At 38.1% G+C, this 14335-nt stretch overlaps 2 protein-coding genes across 3 annotated transcripts; one reads left to right on the top strand and one right to left on the bottom strand.

Annotated features, from left to right (window-relative positions):
* Window positions 1-7671: 7671 nt before the first annotated feature.
* Window positions 7672-8331, bottom strand: LOC140982954 (uncharacterized). The gene is made up of 2 exons (XM_073449748.1): window positions 8149-8331; window positions 7672-8049 (listed from the first exon to the last, which is right to left on the bottom strand). The coding sequence occupies exons 1-2, from the start codon at window positions 8329-8331 to the stop codon at window positions 7672-7674; spliced, it is 561 nt and encodes a 186-aa protein (XP_073305849.1).
* Window positions 8332-10859: 2528 nt separating this feature from the next.
* Window positions 10860-13833, top strand: LOC140982292 (ACT domain-containing protein ACR4-like). Of its 2 annotated transcripts, XM_073448759.1 has the most exons (8): window positions 10860-11088; window positions 11708-11780; window positions 11880-11925; window positions 12042-12156; window positions 12249-12316; window positions 12413-13006; window positions 13088-13192; window positions 13271-13833. In XM_073448759.1, exons 2-8 carry the CDS (start codon window positions 11734-11736, stop codon window positions 13610-13612), a joined length of 1317 nt encoding a protein of 438 aa, XP_073304860.1. In that variant the 5' UTR covers window positions 10860-11088; window positions 11708-11733; the 3' UTR covers window positions 13613-13833. The 2 variants fall into 2 exon arrangements, with proteins under 2 accessions (XP_073304860.1, XP_073304859.1); XM_073448758.1 differs by having other exon boundaries at window positions 10860-11780.
* Window positions 13834-14335: the final 502 nt, after the last annotated feature.

Below are 14335 nucleotides of genomic sequence, written 5' to 3'. Positions count from 1 at the left end.
TTTCTTTAGGACTGGAACAATTATAAGAGTTAAATCATATATTTTATCTATTAATACATTATATCAGAGAAAGTATTTGAAAACTAAAATTTGAACTTCTAGTTCACTTTATATTTCATAAGAACTGCTAGAAAAAGACAATACATTCTCTTTGATATACATTTAGCTTCCACGTTCATCCTCTCAATGTTGGAAAACATTGCTTCACAAAATAACAATTGATATTACGTCAAAAAAATATAATTGTTATTGATTCAAGATATTTCCAATCTCTCCTAGAGATTCAATATTGTGCTTTTTTGTTTTTACAAAATCAGCAATTTTAATAATAAACTAGCATAAATTCCAACATATTTTCAATCTCTCCTAGAGATTCAATATAGTGTATTTTTCGCAAAATCAGTCATTTTAATATTAAACTTTGGCTCAAGCCAGTGTCAACAATAATTAATTGACATAATTCTACAATATTTGCTGCAGGCAACAAATCGCATCCCCAATATGACGCATTATTTTCAGAACCAATGGTTTAATAATTGATTGGAAGCATCTGATAATTAATCAACCAAACCATTTTTACTAATTGTATATACTGGAAATTATTATTCTTTTAAATATCTTCGCAAACATCAAGTTGCGAGTCTTGGATCGACATTTATATTTACCTTTTCATTTAAAAAAAAAATATAGGTATTCAATCCCAATTCGAATAACTGATAGTGATACCAAATTCAACAATTAAATATATAATAATTCTTAAAATCTTATAATCTTATCGTTAATTGATTCAAGAATCTTCTTATTAATCTATTCAAGAACTTCTAGTTCCTTGATCAATATATTCATGCACTATCAGTAATTTGTTATATTAAATACGACTGAGATGATCAAATCAACCAATCATGACAAACTATAGAAGTATTTGTTTCAATGAACTTTTTGCTGGTATAAAAACTTCTAGTTTGTAATACTAAAACAATTAACTCTATAACATCCTTAAACTTTTGTATACGATATTTTTAAGCTTCAGGTTTACAATATTAGCAAATTTCAATATCAATAAACTCTTGGTTGATCGTGACATTTATTTTATCATATTGACATTGATACATACCATTTTTGAAAAATTAGTTTTGTGTACCATCCAATTTTATTTTGATATCTGCTGGACCAGTTGTCTCGAAATTATGTTTATCTATGAAACACAAAAACGACATTCATTCTTAACAATAAATTTGTTTTTTTTTAATTCAGGAAAATGCATATTAACTCTTCTGGAGTACTAGGACTCTTATAAAACGATTTATTTGTAATAACATAATATATTGAATGAATATTTTCATTGGATTCAAAAATCAAAATATTGTCAAACACATCATTTTTCATCGGCAATAAGTGATCTGTTGGTTCCTTAATACACGTATGTTAAGTTACAATGAAAATATAATTTGGGTGGTAATCAATTTCCTCCGAAAATCATGTATCATGCTTGATAGAAATCATTTAACATACTTCAGATACGATATATTGATTCGAGAGATCAATGCATATCTGGTACAATATTCAATTAAATATCTAATATTTTTATCGTACTACAGGTACAAATATTTGTTTATCACACTTGAAATATATAATTTTCACATATCAATGCCAATATTTTAAAATCTTTATTCAACTTCAAGTGAATTAAACATTCTTTCTTCTTTGAAAAATTGATCTACACATGACACGATGTATCAAATGTGTTCATCCAGTTCAAGGAATGAATCATGTCAATTAGGCGACTTCAATGTTATTCCCTCATTATTTACTCATGTTTTTGAAAGAACTGAAATTGAAAAATTAGACATACATGTCTTTCAATATCTTCTACTTGAAATATAAGTTTTAGCGAATGAATAAATTAGGATAAGTAATGATATTTACTAGAAACAAAAAATTCGGGTTAGAATTCTCTACCCCAATCTCGCATTTGGACAAAGAAAATAAGACTAAAAAACGTCAAAAAATTTGAAATCAATACAAGAGAGAACTTTTTGTTCTTAAGATGAATTTGCCTCGCACTTGGTGCTCACGAGATACGACAACCTTCTCCTATGATACAACGACATTCAATTTGTGATATTAACAACTACAAATCACAAAGTTCCATAACCTAAAAACGATGTAAACTATCTTTCCTTTTGTATGATCTTGTATGTTTATATATGTTTTATGAAAGAACATGCTGATTCAATCATATGAGTGTCTTTTGGTCCATAAAACTGATTTGAACCATCAAAGGACACTAATTGGATGAAAATATATCAAGAAAACTCGAGATTTACCTCACAATGATTTTTGTTATATTTATATAAATAATTAGGTTAAAATATCAAATTATATTTTTTTAATTTATTCACAAGAGTTAGGAAAAATATATTTTGATAGTTTTATCATAAACTTACAGAAAAATCTTATTATATTAAAATTTTAGCACTCAAGCAAATTTTATGTCATTAAATTTTTGTAACGTGATTTATATTTGTAAAACATGATATTACTTCAAAATTATAAAATAATAAGCATATTACATTTTTATGTAGTTATGCAATCTGCAAGTTTTTCTGACACAAAATATGACATTCTCGAACTAAAAGAAGATAACTATAAAATATTGAAAAGAAAGAATTCTTCTTCAACTGATGTGGACGCATATTGATTATGCTATACGGAAAGACAAACTATCAGCTATTACTGAAAACAACATTTCATATGATGTTGATCTTTATGAAAAATAGAAACAATCTAATCGAACCTGTGTAATGTTCATAAAGACCAAAATCTCTGCTGGTATGCGTTGTTTCGTGGGTCAGCATAATAATGTTAAAGAATTGTTGAAGGCTATTGATGAACAATTTCAGTCTTCAAATAAAGTACTTGACAGCACTCCGATTATGAAATTCTCTTCATTAAGGTTCACCAGTGTGAGAGGTATACGAGAGAATATCATGAAAATGCGGGACATAGCGGCTCGATTCAAGACACTTGAATTGGAAATGTCTTAAACTTTTCTTGTCTACTACATTTTATGCACTCTTCCAAAACAATATGTACCCTTCCAATTTTCTGAAAATACACATAAGGATAAGTGATCAATAAACGAATTAGTGATCATGTGTGTTCAAGAGGAAGAAATGTTGTTAATGGAAATAAGTGATAATTTTTTTTGACTACATAAAGAAAGTATGAGAAGCAAGCCAAAGTAAATAGAAAAAGGAAAGGACTAATTTTACCTCAACTTTACATCAAGAAAAAAATCCAAGTGTTTCTTCTGCTAAAAGACGGGACAAATGAAGAAGTTTTGCACTAAATTTAATGATTGACTTGAAAAAAAAGATATTCATATCTCATTTGTCTGTTATAAATCTATTTTGATTGATATGATTTATAACACATGGTAGATTGATTCTGGTTAGACAATTGATGTTACAAATACCTTGCAGGATATATAAAGCCTAAGGAAATCTCTAGGAAATGAGCGGAACATCTATTCAAAAAACAATATATTTTCGCATGTTGAGACTATTGGGTCTTGCTGCCTTACGTTGGATAGTGATTTTATTTTAAAGCTGGAAAAGACATTTTATATTTTTAGTTTTTCTAGGAATTTAATTTAAGTTTTAAATCTTGTACTCTTTATTCATTTCTTTCAGTTTTTGGATAAATAAATAAATTTTTTTATAAATCAAATATTGTTGGAAATGGTAAAATAATTGATGATCTTTTCTCTATTTTCTTACAAAATAATAACACCACCGTGCATATTCAAGGATGTATAAAAATATGTGTTATAAATGAAGATTTCTCTATATTGTGGTACCGGAGATTGAGATACATCTCCATAGAGAGGATTAAAAGATTAGTGAATGATAAAGTAGTTAATTATTACTGTAGATTTTACTAATTTTAAGGCTTATGTGGACTGCATTAAGGGAAAGCATACTAATAATTCAAAAAAAAAGGTGCCTATCCAACATAAGACATCCATGTTTAGTGAAAGGAGTTGACATAGTCATTCAACCTATAAATGATCTTGGTCTCGATGATGCTTTAATCTTGGAAATTCGGGAACTTATTAGAGCTTCCGGTTTGTTTATTTGTTTGTTTTTTTTTTTTTATCTCTTATGAATATGCGGAGAACGACTAATAAAACTGCAATCAATTATCTCGAAAAGTGTGTTATTTTTTACTAACATAGAATAATATCATAATGGGTTTTTCTATTTGGGTTGCTTATATTGTAACTAATAACTTGTCTGTTTTAAGACTTATCTGTTTTCTTCTTAAAAAAAATGTACACTTCGGCCGGTGTCATGGCATTTTCAAGGTTTGATGAAAATTATTGTTTTTCTTAATTTTATATAAATTATTAAAATGATTCTATTATTGTAGATTTTCTAAGATTTAACTGTAAGGAAATTTGTTCCGTTTCTATATAATTTAAATGCGCATCTTACCCACAGTAAAAATAATTATTATAAAAATCATGAATTTAAAAATAGCTAAAGTTTATCATAATTAAATAATTATCACAACGAATTATTAAAAATATTATACAAAATTATAAATTTATTATTAAAAAATTTACAAAATTTATCTGTAAAATGATTTAATTTTAATATTATCTATATACTTTTTATATAAAAAAATTAATAATCCAAAATATTTTGATTTGTATGTACATATGGCATACCGAGTTATACTAATCTATTAAGTTATGGAGTGATACTCACGGGAAATTTCGGGTCCGATTCCAACGAGCGTCACTAGTTCAGACGTGGGCTTTAAGATTACCCTGAGCCTGAAATCAAGAATAAGACCGTTAGAAGGGGGCCAGGAGGGTGTCCTGGTGTAGCCCCTCCGACGCTCAAGTCAGAGACTGAGGATATATGGGGGGAGCAACTAAGGGTGCTGCTGAAAATAATATAGTGAATGCTAAATCATACGCTTAAACCTGGTATTTATAGGAGAATACCTGGACTGCTTTTAGGCCCTTCACCTGTGGGCTCTAGAGATGGGCCGGGAGTTTGGGCCTGATCTTGATGGGTTCATCGCTGGGGTATCACCAGTCTCCCCCTCCCGAGTCGAACTGAATCGTAGGTTCAAAGTTCGATTAATTTTGCTGTTCTCGGGTTATCGGGTGCGAGTTGTGCATTTTCTTCCCACCATCTGTCAGTCTCCAAAAATTTGGAAACAAATCAAGTCGCGATTTTGCAGCTCTCTCCCGCCTACGCTCAACGCGCTTGCTTCATCACCATGCCCACACCTCGCCCGAGCGCGCACCTCCTTTGCTCGGCCGCCCACGCATCCTACGCCCTCGCCTGCCAGCCGACAGTATCGAAGCCTAGCCTGCTTGCCCACGCCGAGCCCTCACCGTGCGCACCTGCTCTCCCGCTCGAGACCTTGCTTGCTCGCCCGCGCCATGTGCCGCGCTCTACCCTCGCCATGTGCTGCGCTCGCCCTTCGCCCGAGTGCTCGCCCCACGCCGCGTGCTCGCCCACGCTGTGACACGCTCGCCCCTCGCCCTGTGCCGCGCTCGCCCCTCGCTTGCTCGCTCACGCCGTGCCGCGCTCGCCCGTGCCGTGCCTCGCCCGAGCGCTCCCCCACGCCGTGCCACGCTCGCACGTGCCGTGCCGTGCCGCGCTCGTCCCACGCCGTGCCACGCTCGCCCAAGCGCCCCGAGCGCCACGCTCGCCCCTCGCCGTGAGCCGCGCTTGCCCCTTGCTTGCTCGCCCGTCGCTTGCTCGCCCACGCCATGCAACGCTAGCCCCTCGCCTGTGCCGCGCTCGCGCCCGAGTGCTGGCATCGCCCATCCTCGTCCAGTACGTTGAGAATTTTGATATATTCCCTTGCGAAGGGTTGTGTGATTTCTGAATAGCTTTTGGGGGCGTTGCCCCCAAACCCCCACGACCTGATCGGTCAGGTCGATCCCCGTAATTTTCGCAGCGGCAAACATTATTCGTTAACGACAAACTAAATAAAATTTTCTAACACAGTATGTCCTCGTCGCCCCCATCTTCCACGTCCTCTACTAAGCTTTCGAAGGGAAATAGTTTCCACTTCCCCGTGCCCTTGACTACTCTGCTAAAATAGTTCTTAGCAGGAAAAATAAAATTTCAATATCCTCACCATCTAACTCCTCTGCTAGGCTATGCCTTAGCAGGAAAATAAAACTCTCACATCATCATCTCGTAACTCCTCTGCTAAGCAGGGGCTTAGCAGGAAAATAAAGATTCTCTATCATCACCCATTAACTCCTCTGCTAGGCGACGCCTTAGCAGGAAAATAATGATTCTCCACCATCACCCTCTAACTCCTCTGCTAGGCGACGCCTTAGTAGAAAAATAAAGATTCTCCTCCCAAACTCTGCTCCTCTGATAGGCGATGCCTTAGCAGGAAAATTTAACTTTTCTCCACCCCAACTCTGCTCCTCTGCTAGGCGATGCCTTAGCATGAAAATTTATTTCTCCTCCCCCACTCTGTTCCTCTGCTAGGCGATGCCTTAGCAGGAAAATAAAATTCTTCTCATCCACTCTGCTCCTCTGCTAGGCGATGTCTTACCAGGAAAAATTTAACTTTTCTCCACCCCAACTCTGATCCTCTGCTAGGCGATGCCTTAGCAGGAAAATAAAATTTTTCCTTCTCCACTCTGCTCCTCTGCTAGGCGAGGCCTTAGCAAGAAAAGTTTAATTTTTCTCCTGCACTCTGCTCCTCTACTAGGCGATGTCTTAGTAGGAAAAGTTAATTTTTCTCCTGCACTCTGCTCCTCTACTAGGCGATGCCTTAGTAGGAAAAGTTAATTTTTCTCCTGCTCTATGCTCCTCTACTAGGCGATGCCTTGGCAGGATAACGAAATCTTTCTCATCCCCCACTCTGGTCCTTTGCTAGGCGATGCCTTAGCAGGAAAAATTTAACTTTTCTCCACCCCAACTCCGATCTTCTGCTAGGCGATGCCTTAGCAGGAAAATAAAATTTTTCCTTCTCCACTCTGCTCCTCTGCTAGGCGAGGCCTTAGCATGAAAAGGTTAATTCTTCTCCTGCACTCTGCTCCTCTACGCGGCGATGCCTTAGTAGGAAAAGTTATTTTTTCTCCTATCCTCTGCTCCTCTACTAAGCGGAGCCTAAGCAGGATACTGAGAATTCTTCTCTATCCTCACCCTCTAACTCCTCTGCTCGGCGATGCCTTAGCAGGAAAATAAAATTTTTCCTCCTCCACTCTGCACCTCTGCTAGGCGAGGCCTTAGCAAGAAAAGTTTAATTTTTCTCCTGCACTCTGCTCCTCTACTAGGCGCAGCCTAAGCAGGAAAATAAAATCTTTCTCCTCTCCCACTCTCCTCCTCTACTAGGCGATGCCTTAGTAGGAAAAGTTAATTCATATCATCCCCATAATACAAGAACATCCACGAACTTAATATAAGAACTTGGCTTTATTAAATTTCAACTGATAACGTAAGACAAATTCAGAAACGAAATACACCAAAAATAAAGTCAAGATTAATATTCTCTAAGGTTGTAAGCGTTTGCGGGCCTCTTTAGAGCCTTACCCAGCGCATTCTCCAACTTTTCTCTCTGCTCCTCTTGTACCTCCACAGGACAAAGTTACCCACTTAGAAGCTTTTCTGAATGACTCTACAACTGTAAGACTAAGCTTAAGCTTCCATGCAAATGCTTGCGACCTCTCCTTTCTTCTTCCTTCACGATTCTTTCATAATACCAACGCGCGACTTTCTGGTCCCCGCACAAGACTCCAACCCCCTTCCCCATAGGAAACTTCAGCTTCTGATGATATGTGGACGCTACTGCTCTGAAATCCTTTAGGGCTGGTCGTCCCAGAATTCCATTGTAAGCGGATGGGGTGTCCACCAAGGTAAATGTTGTCATCTTTGTTATACGCCAAGGTTCGTGTCCCAAAGATAGAGGGAAGAACATCTGACCCAAAGGCAGGATGGCGTGTTCTGCAAACCCATACAGCGGGGTGGAGACCGGCTCAAACTCAAATCCTTCCACCTTCATTTGATCCAACGTGCTTTTGAACAAGACGTTCACGGAACTTCCATTATCAATAAATATCCTCGCCACATCATAATTGGCAATGGTGGCCGTTACCACCAAGGCATCGTTATGTGGAGTCACAATGCCTCGGAGGTCTTCCGGCCCAAAGCTGATGACGGGGTCTTGTGGTAAGTCTGCACCCCTAGATATCTCAAAGTTTTCCAACCTTCTCCCATGTGCTTTTCGAGCTCGCCCAGAGTCTCCATCAGTAGCACCCCCCGAGATCATATGAATCATTCATCTCGTAGGGTGGCTATCCTCATTCGTTCTCTTCCTCGGTTCGACGGGTTCCTGAGGGACATCTTGACATCGACCTTCCCCTCTCTGCTCCCCGATCCTCTGATTTATCCATGGAGGGCCTTGACCACGCCTAGGGGATGAGCGAGACCTCTGTCGACTCCTGGATGAGGATCCTTCTCGTCTATCCCGCGAAGGCAATCTAGCACTACACTCAACCCTTTGCGACTTCTCCCACCTCCCCTCGGACTCCCTCACTTCCATCACCTTGTCCCGACTCCCATCCAGAGGAACATGGGATGAGAATTGTCCTCTGCCCCTAGCCTTATCATCCTCTCTCTCGCCCGCGCCTCTCTTCCTACTTCCTCTTTCCGCTCCCTCAACTCTACTTCTCCCAGATCGCTGCTCCATCCTCTTATGCCGCTGGGCATCTTCGAGATTTACATATTTTTCCGTCCGAGATAATAGATCATCATAACTTGATGGAGATTTCTTCACTAACGATTTAAAGAACTCTCCTCCTCTAAGTCCCTGGGTAAAGACACTTATCATGATGTCAGGAGTGGCCGCTGGTATCTCCAACGCTGCGTTGTTGAAACGCTGGACAAACTCTCGCGAAGTTTCAGCTTCTTGTTGTTTCATCACGAACAGGCTCAAATAATTTTTCTGGTGCCTTTTGCTGCTAGCGACTCGGTGCAAGAAGGCAGCTGAGAAGTCCTCAAAAGAACGTATGGAGTTGGGCTGCAAGGTGTTAAACCACTGCTGGGCTGACCTCACCAACGTGCCCAAAAACACCCTGCACTTCACTCCATCTGTATATTGATGCAACAGAGCCACGTTCTCAAATCTCCCCCAATGTTCTTCTGGGTCGGTATGTCCATCGTACTCTCCCACATTCGACTGTCGAAAATTTGGAGGAAGCCCTTCTTCTAAAATGGCTAGTGAAAAAGGAATTCATCTCTTGGGTGCCGGCGCTCTGCTTCCCAACTGCTGCCTCAACATCTGTATTTCCTTCCATATTTCTCCCATCTCACTAATCTCCCCACTTTGGTGGGGCTGTGTCTCCTCCACCCTACTCTGGTGAACTTCAACATTTTCCTCACGCTCCTGACGGGCGGCCTGTTCCTCTACAAACACAGACTCTTGATTTCTTTTCATGGCCTCATCCACTGTCCGGATGATAAATTGGCCCCACTGTTCCAGATTCAAGTTCCCCACATTCTCATTGGGACGGGTTTGCTCGACCCTTGCCTCGTGAAGGGGCTGCTCGGTTCTTGTCTCTTGACGAGGTTGTTCATGTCTCGTCTCAAGACGCGGTTGTTCATGTCTTTCTCAACATGAGATTGTTCGGGTCTCCTTTGAGGACGCGATGATTCTGAGGTAGCTCTTCTACTTCCTTTCCTGCCTACCATCTCTACGTCTCAACTCAAGTCTTCCCACAGACGGCGCCAAGTGATACTCACGAGAAATTTCGGGTCCGATTCCAACGAGCGTTACTAATTCAGACGTGGGCTTTAAGATTACCCTGAGCCTGAAATCAAGAATAAGACCGTTAGAAGGGGGCCAGGAGGGTGTCCTGACGTAGCCCCTCCGACGCTCAAGTCAGAGACCGATGATATATGGGGGGAGCAGCTAAGGGTGCTGCTGAAAATAATATAGTGAATGCTAAATCATACGCTCAAACCTGGTATTTATAGGAGAATACCTGGACTGCTCATGGGCCCTTCACCTGTGGGCTCTAGAGATGGGCCAGGAGTTTGGGCCTGATCTTGATGGGTTCATCCTTGGGGTATCATGGAGGATCAAATTAATTATTTTGAAAAATACATTGCAACTCCATATAAAAAAATTATAACATTATATATATATATATATATATATATATATNTATATATATATATGGGTTGTATTGTATAATTACTTTTAAGAACTAGTATTATCTAAATAATAATAATAATAATCGGTTGTTGTATCTTCCGGTTTAAGTAGGTGTTGGCTGAGACCCCCCAGGAACATTAGTTCACGATACAGGCGCATTTTAGCAAGACTTACCTGTCAGAAGTTCAAACACGTGGGTCGACTGCTAAAAGGCGCCATACAGATCTTATATTCAAACGACCCCCCCCCCCTTCTCGGATTTCGTGAGACTTTTCCTTTTTGACAATAATAACACACTATAATATATTATTAACAAACAAATAATATAATTATTTATGTCAAAAATATTATAACTTTTTCACTAAATTACACCACCATCCAAGCACAAAAGTCCCAATATATTATATTTCATATAAAAACTGTTTTAATTTTATATAAAATCATATTTGCATCAAAATTTAATACATGTATACTTTATTTAATATACAAAATAACAGGTAATAATAATATTTGCGTCGAATTTCCTTTCCGTGCTGAAACTAAAAATTACCTGACGCGAACCTGCTTATGTATATTTATATGTATATGTATGTAATGTATATATATATAATGTGTATATATATAGCTCGAGTATACCAATTGAGTGGGGAGTGAAACTGCAGGGTTATTTTCTTATAATCGATGAAATAAAGCTGTCTTGAGATTTCTTGATTCGCTTGTATCATATTGATGGAAACTATATATATATATATATATATATATATATAAGATAGATGCATCAAGATTTGAAATTTTTCTTCCGACAGTGTTTATTTCAATATCGTTTTTGCCTTAACAAGTCAAGAAAATCTCGGTAAACCAGACAAAGAATTTCAAAGGGTTTGTTCCATCTTTACTTCTTTTTTTTGCTTCTTCATTTGCTGATTAATTTGGCACATCAAAAGTTTCAGTTTTGTTTATCATATTGTGTGGGGTTGTTTTGTTTTTGTTTGGGTTGGAGTTGTTTCTAATTTCCCAGTTAAGCGTGACTACTTTAATTTATTCGAATATTTCACTGTTCTCGACGCGTTCTGTTTTTTGAGTTTTGTTGTATGTGTATATGTGTTTTCGGGCTGGTCGAACTGTGTTGTCTTTGATTGTTTTCACACCTCCAAGTGTGTGTACTGTGTGTTTTTATTTCTTGGTATGCTGTCTGAGAGTTTACTCTTAAGGTTCACTTTGTTCCAGTCAAATGTTTGATAGTCTTAATTTGCTTCTGCAAAAGCCAAAGAGTCTGTTGCCCCCACCAGATCAGCAATAGGGGCAAAGAAGCCTAGTAGTTATGGTCGATCAATTTCAAATTTTATGTCTAATTTTTTCTGACCCCGGCTAGTTTTTTAGATTCCTCAGAATCATTCTATGATTTAGTATATGTTTACAATCAGTCGTGTATTTCTAAGTCCACGAGTTCTTGAAAAAGATGCAAATTTTTTGTTTCTGTTTCAATCCTTTTCCTCAGTGGCACCAGTTAGTTTTCCACGAAACATGGATGATGAATATGAGAAGTTTATTAGGAGAATGAACCCCCCAAGGTATATATATATATATCCTAATTCATATATCTATATATGCATATATATGTTATTGCAATGCAAGTAAGTTACTTGATTCGAACCATTACTTGTCGCCAGAGTTGTCATTGATAACAATTCGTGCAAAAACGCCACGGTTATTCAGGTACGTGTAGATTCGAACTTTTTTTGATTGTCTTGATGTCTGTGGAGTACTCTGCACTAGTGATTTTTTTTTTTGTTTTCCAAATTTTTATTTTTCGGTTAGGTGTTTTGATGCAGGTGGACAGTGCTAACAAATGTGGTATTCTTCTTGAAGTAGTGCAAGTTCTTACTGATCTTAATCTCATTATAACCAAAGCTTATATAACGTCTGATGGCGGGTGGTTCATGGATGGTAAAGCCATTTTCGTATCGATTTCACGAAAGCTTAAATTTTCTATGTTTTATGGAGTTAAAATAGAATCTTGAAGCTTTTTCTTCAACCAGTTTTCAATGTCACTGATCATGATGGAAACAAGATAACAGATGCAGAGATTCTGAGTTATATTCAAAAGGTGGTGGTATATTCTTTTGGTGCTAATGATGGTGATTTTGACGATTTTGTGGATGTATATGAGTGAGGATTGTGATATTTTGCCTTTCATTTTCAGTCACTCGGTCCTGATTCTTGCTTTGCAACCTCAATGAGAAGATCCGTGGGGCTAACATCCGAAATGGACCACACCTCAATCGAGTTAGTAGGGAGTGATAGACCGGGGTTACTTTCTGAAGTTAGCGCGGTTCTAACCCACCTCAAGTGTAATGTGGTGAATGCTGAGGTCTGGACCCATAACATGCGTGCAGCAGCCGTAATGCAAGTAACTGATGAGTTAACAGGAGGGGCGATTACTGATCCCGAGAAACTAACCTTGGTTAAGCACCTTTTATGCAATGTTCTCAAGGGCAGTAACAAATCTAGAGAAGCTAAAACCGTGGTATCTCATGGGGGGACTCATACCGAAAGAAGGCTTCACCAGATGATGCTTGCTGACAGAGATTATGAGCGAATGGGGGACGATTCTTTCGATGATAAAGAGAGGCCAAGTGTTAATGTTGTCAATTGGAATGATAAGGACTACTCGGTGGTCACGATCCGGTGCAAGGATAGGCCGAAGCTTTTGTTTGATGTTTTGTGTACTTTGACGGATATGCAGTACTTCGTTTTCCACGGAAGCGTCGACGCCGAGGGACCCGAAGCTTATCAGGTACACGATTTGTCCTTATAGATAGATGTTCGAGGTCATATAACATGATCTGAAAAATATTTTCGGGTTCGTGTTTTTAAGGAGTATTGTGTAAGGCATGTCGATGGATCACCTTTGAAATCAGATGCCGAGAGACAAAGGGTGATTCAATGTCTTGAAGCAGCAATACAGAGGAGAGTGTCCGAGGTAAGAATTAACTTTGTATCTTATGTCTATTTTCTTGTATGAATTTTTATCATTAATTTGTTTCAATTTTATCCCAAGGGCTTGAAGCTAGAACTCTGCACAACCGACAGAGTGGGGCTGTTATCCTATGTGACACGCATTTTTCGCGAAAATAGCTTAACCGTGACCCGAGCCGAAGTGACGACACGAGCCGGCAAGGCCGTTAACACATTCTACATACGCGATGCGTCGGGGTACACAGTGGACCCTAAGATCATAGATTCAATACGACAAACGATCGGGCGGACGATCCTTCGAGTAAAAGGCTGTCCGGAAGAGATGAATCAAGTCCCTCAAGAATCTCCGACTAGGTTTCTGTTTGGAGGGCTCTTCAAATCCAGATCATTTTGTAATTTTGGTTCGATCAGGTCTGATTCTTGAAGCCTTCAAGATAAGAGTAACGTAACACAGGGGCTGAAACCCCGTTGGACCTCACGGATACATGTTTCATTTAGCTTCTCATTTGTTTAGTGAAACATTCAACACTCGGGAAAGAGTCCTTAGCATATTTTCAACTACGAGAATAAAATATCTCCAGCATTTTTCGATGTCATACAATATTTTTTGACATCGCGTCAATATTTTTTAACGCCTCTTCTGCACTCCAACAATGAATAAGAAATTCAATACATTCATAGAAAGTCAAAAGTTCAAGAGATGCAATTTGAATTTTTGTGTGTATTTTAAAAAAGGACACAAACCGAATCACTTCTAGTTATTAATTTTTAATAACTTTTGCAAACGGAACTTGTTTGACTAAAGTATAACATGATTTGGATCGTGCTTTAGATACAATTTATTATCGATTTCCTTAAAAAAATAGCTGTTTGGAGCAGCAAGTGTTGCAGAGGATTTCGGCCCACCAAAGAGTGTTTGTAAAAGATTAATTTATAAATAAATGATTAAATTTATAGATTATGAAGAAATGAGAAAATCAAAAGTGGGTAATGTTCGAAAATAAAAGTGAAAAACCGAAGATTTTTAAACTAAAGTGTTTGATTTTTTTTTTTGGAAGCAACTAAAGTGTTTGATAAATAAGTGATTTTAAGACTAATTTTTTTAATGAAATATAAAAAATTATCTTTAATTGGATAACACATATCT

The sequence above is a fragment of the Primulina huaijiensis genome, chromosome 8 (assembly GCF_012295235.1).
Source record: "Primulina huaijiensis isolate GDHJ02 chromosome 8, ASM1229523v2, whole genome shotgun sequence".
NCBI classification, from domain to species: domain Eukaryota; kingdom Viridiplantae; phylum Streptophyta; class Magnoliopsida; order Lamiales; family Gesneriaceae; genus Primulina; species Primulina huaijiensis.
The sequence above is the reverse complement of the archived record's forward strand: the minus strand, read 5'-3'. Positions and strand labels throughout refer to the sequence as shown.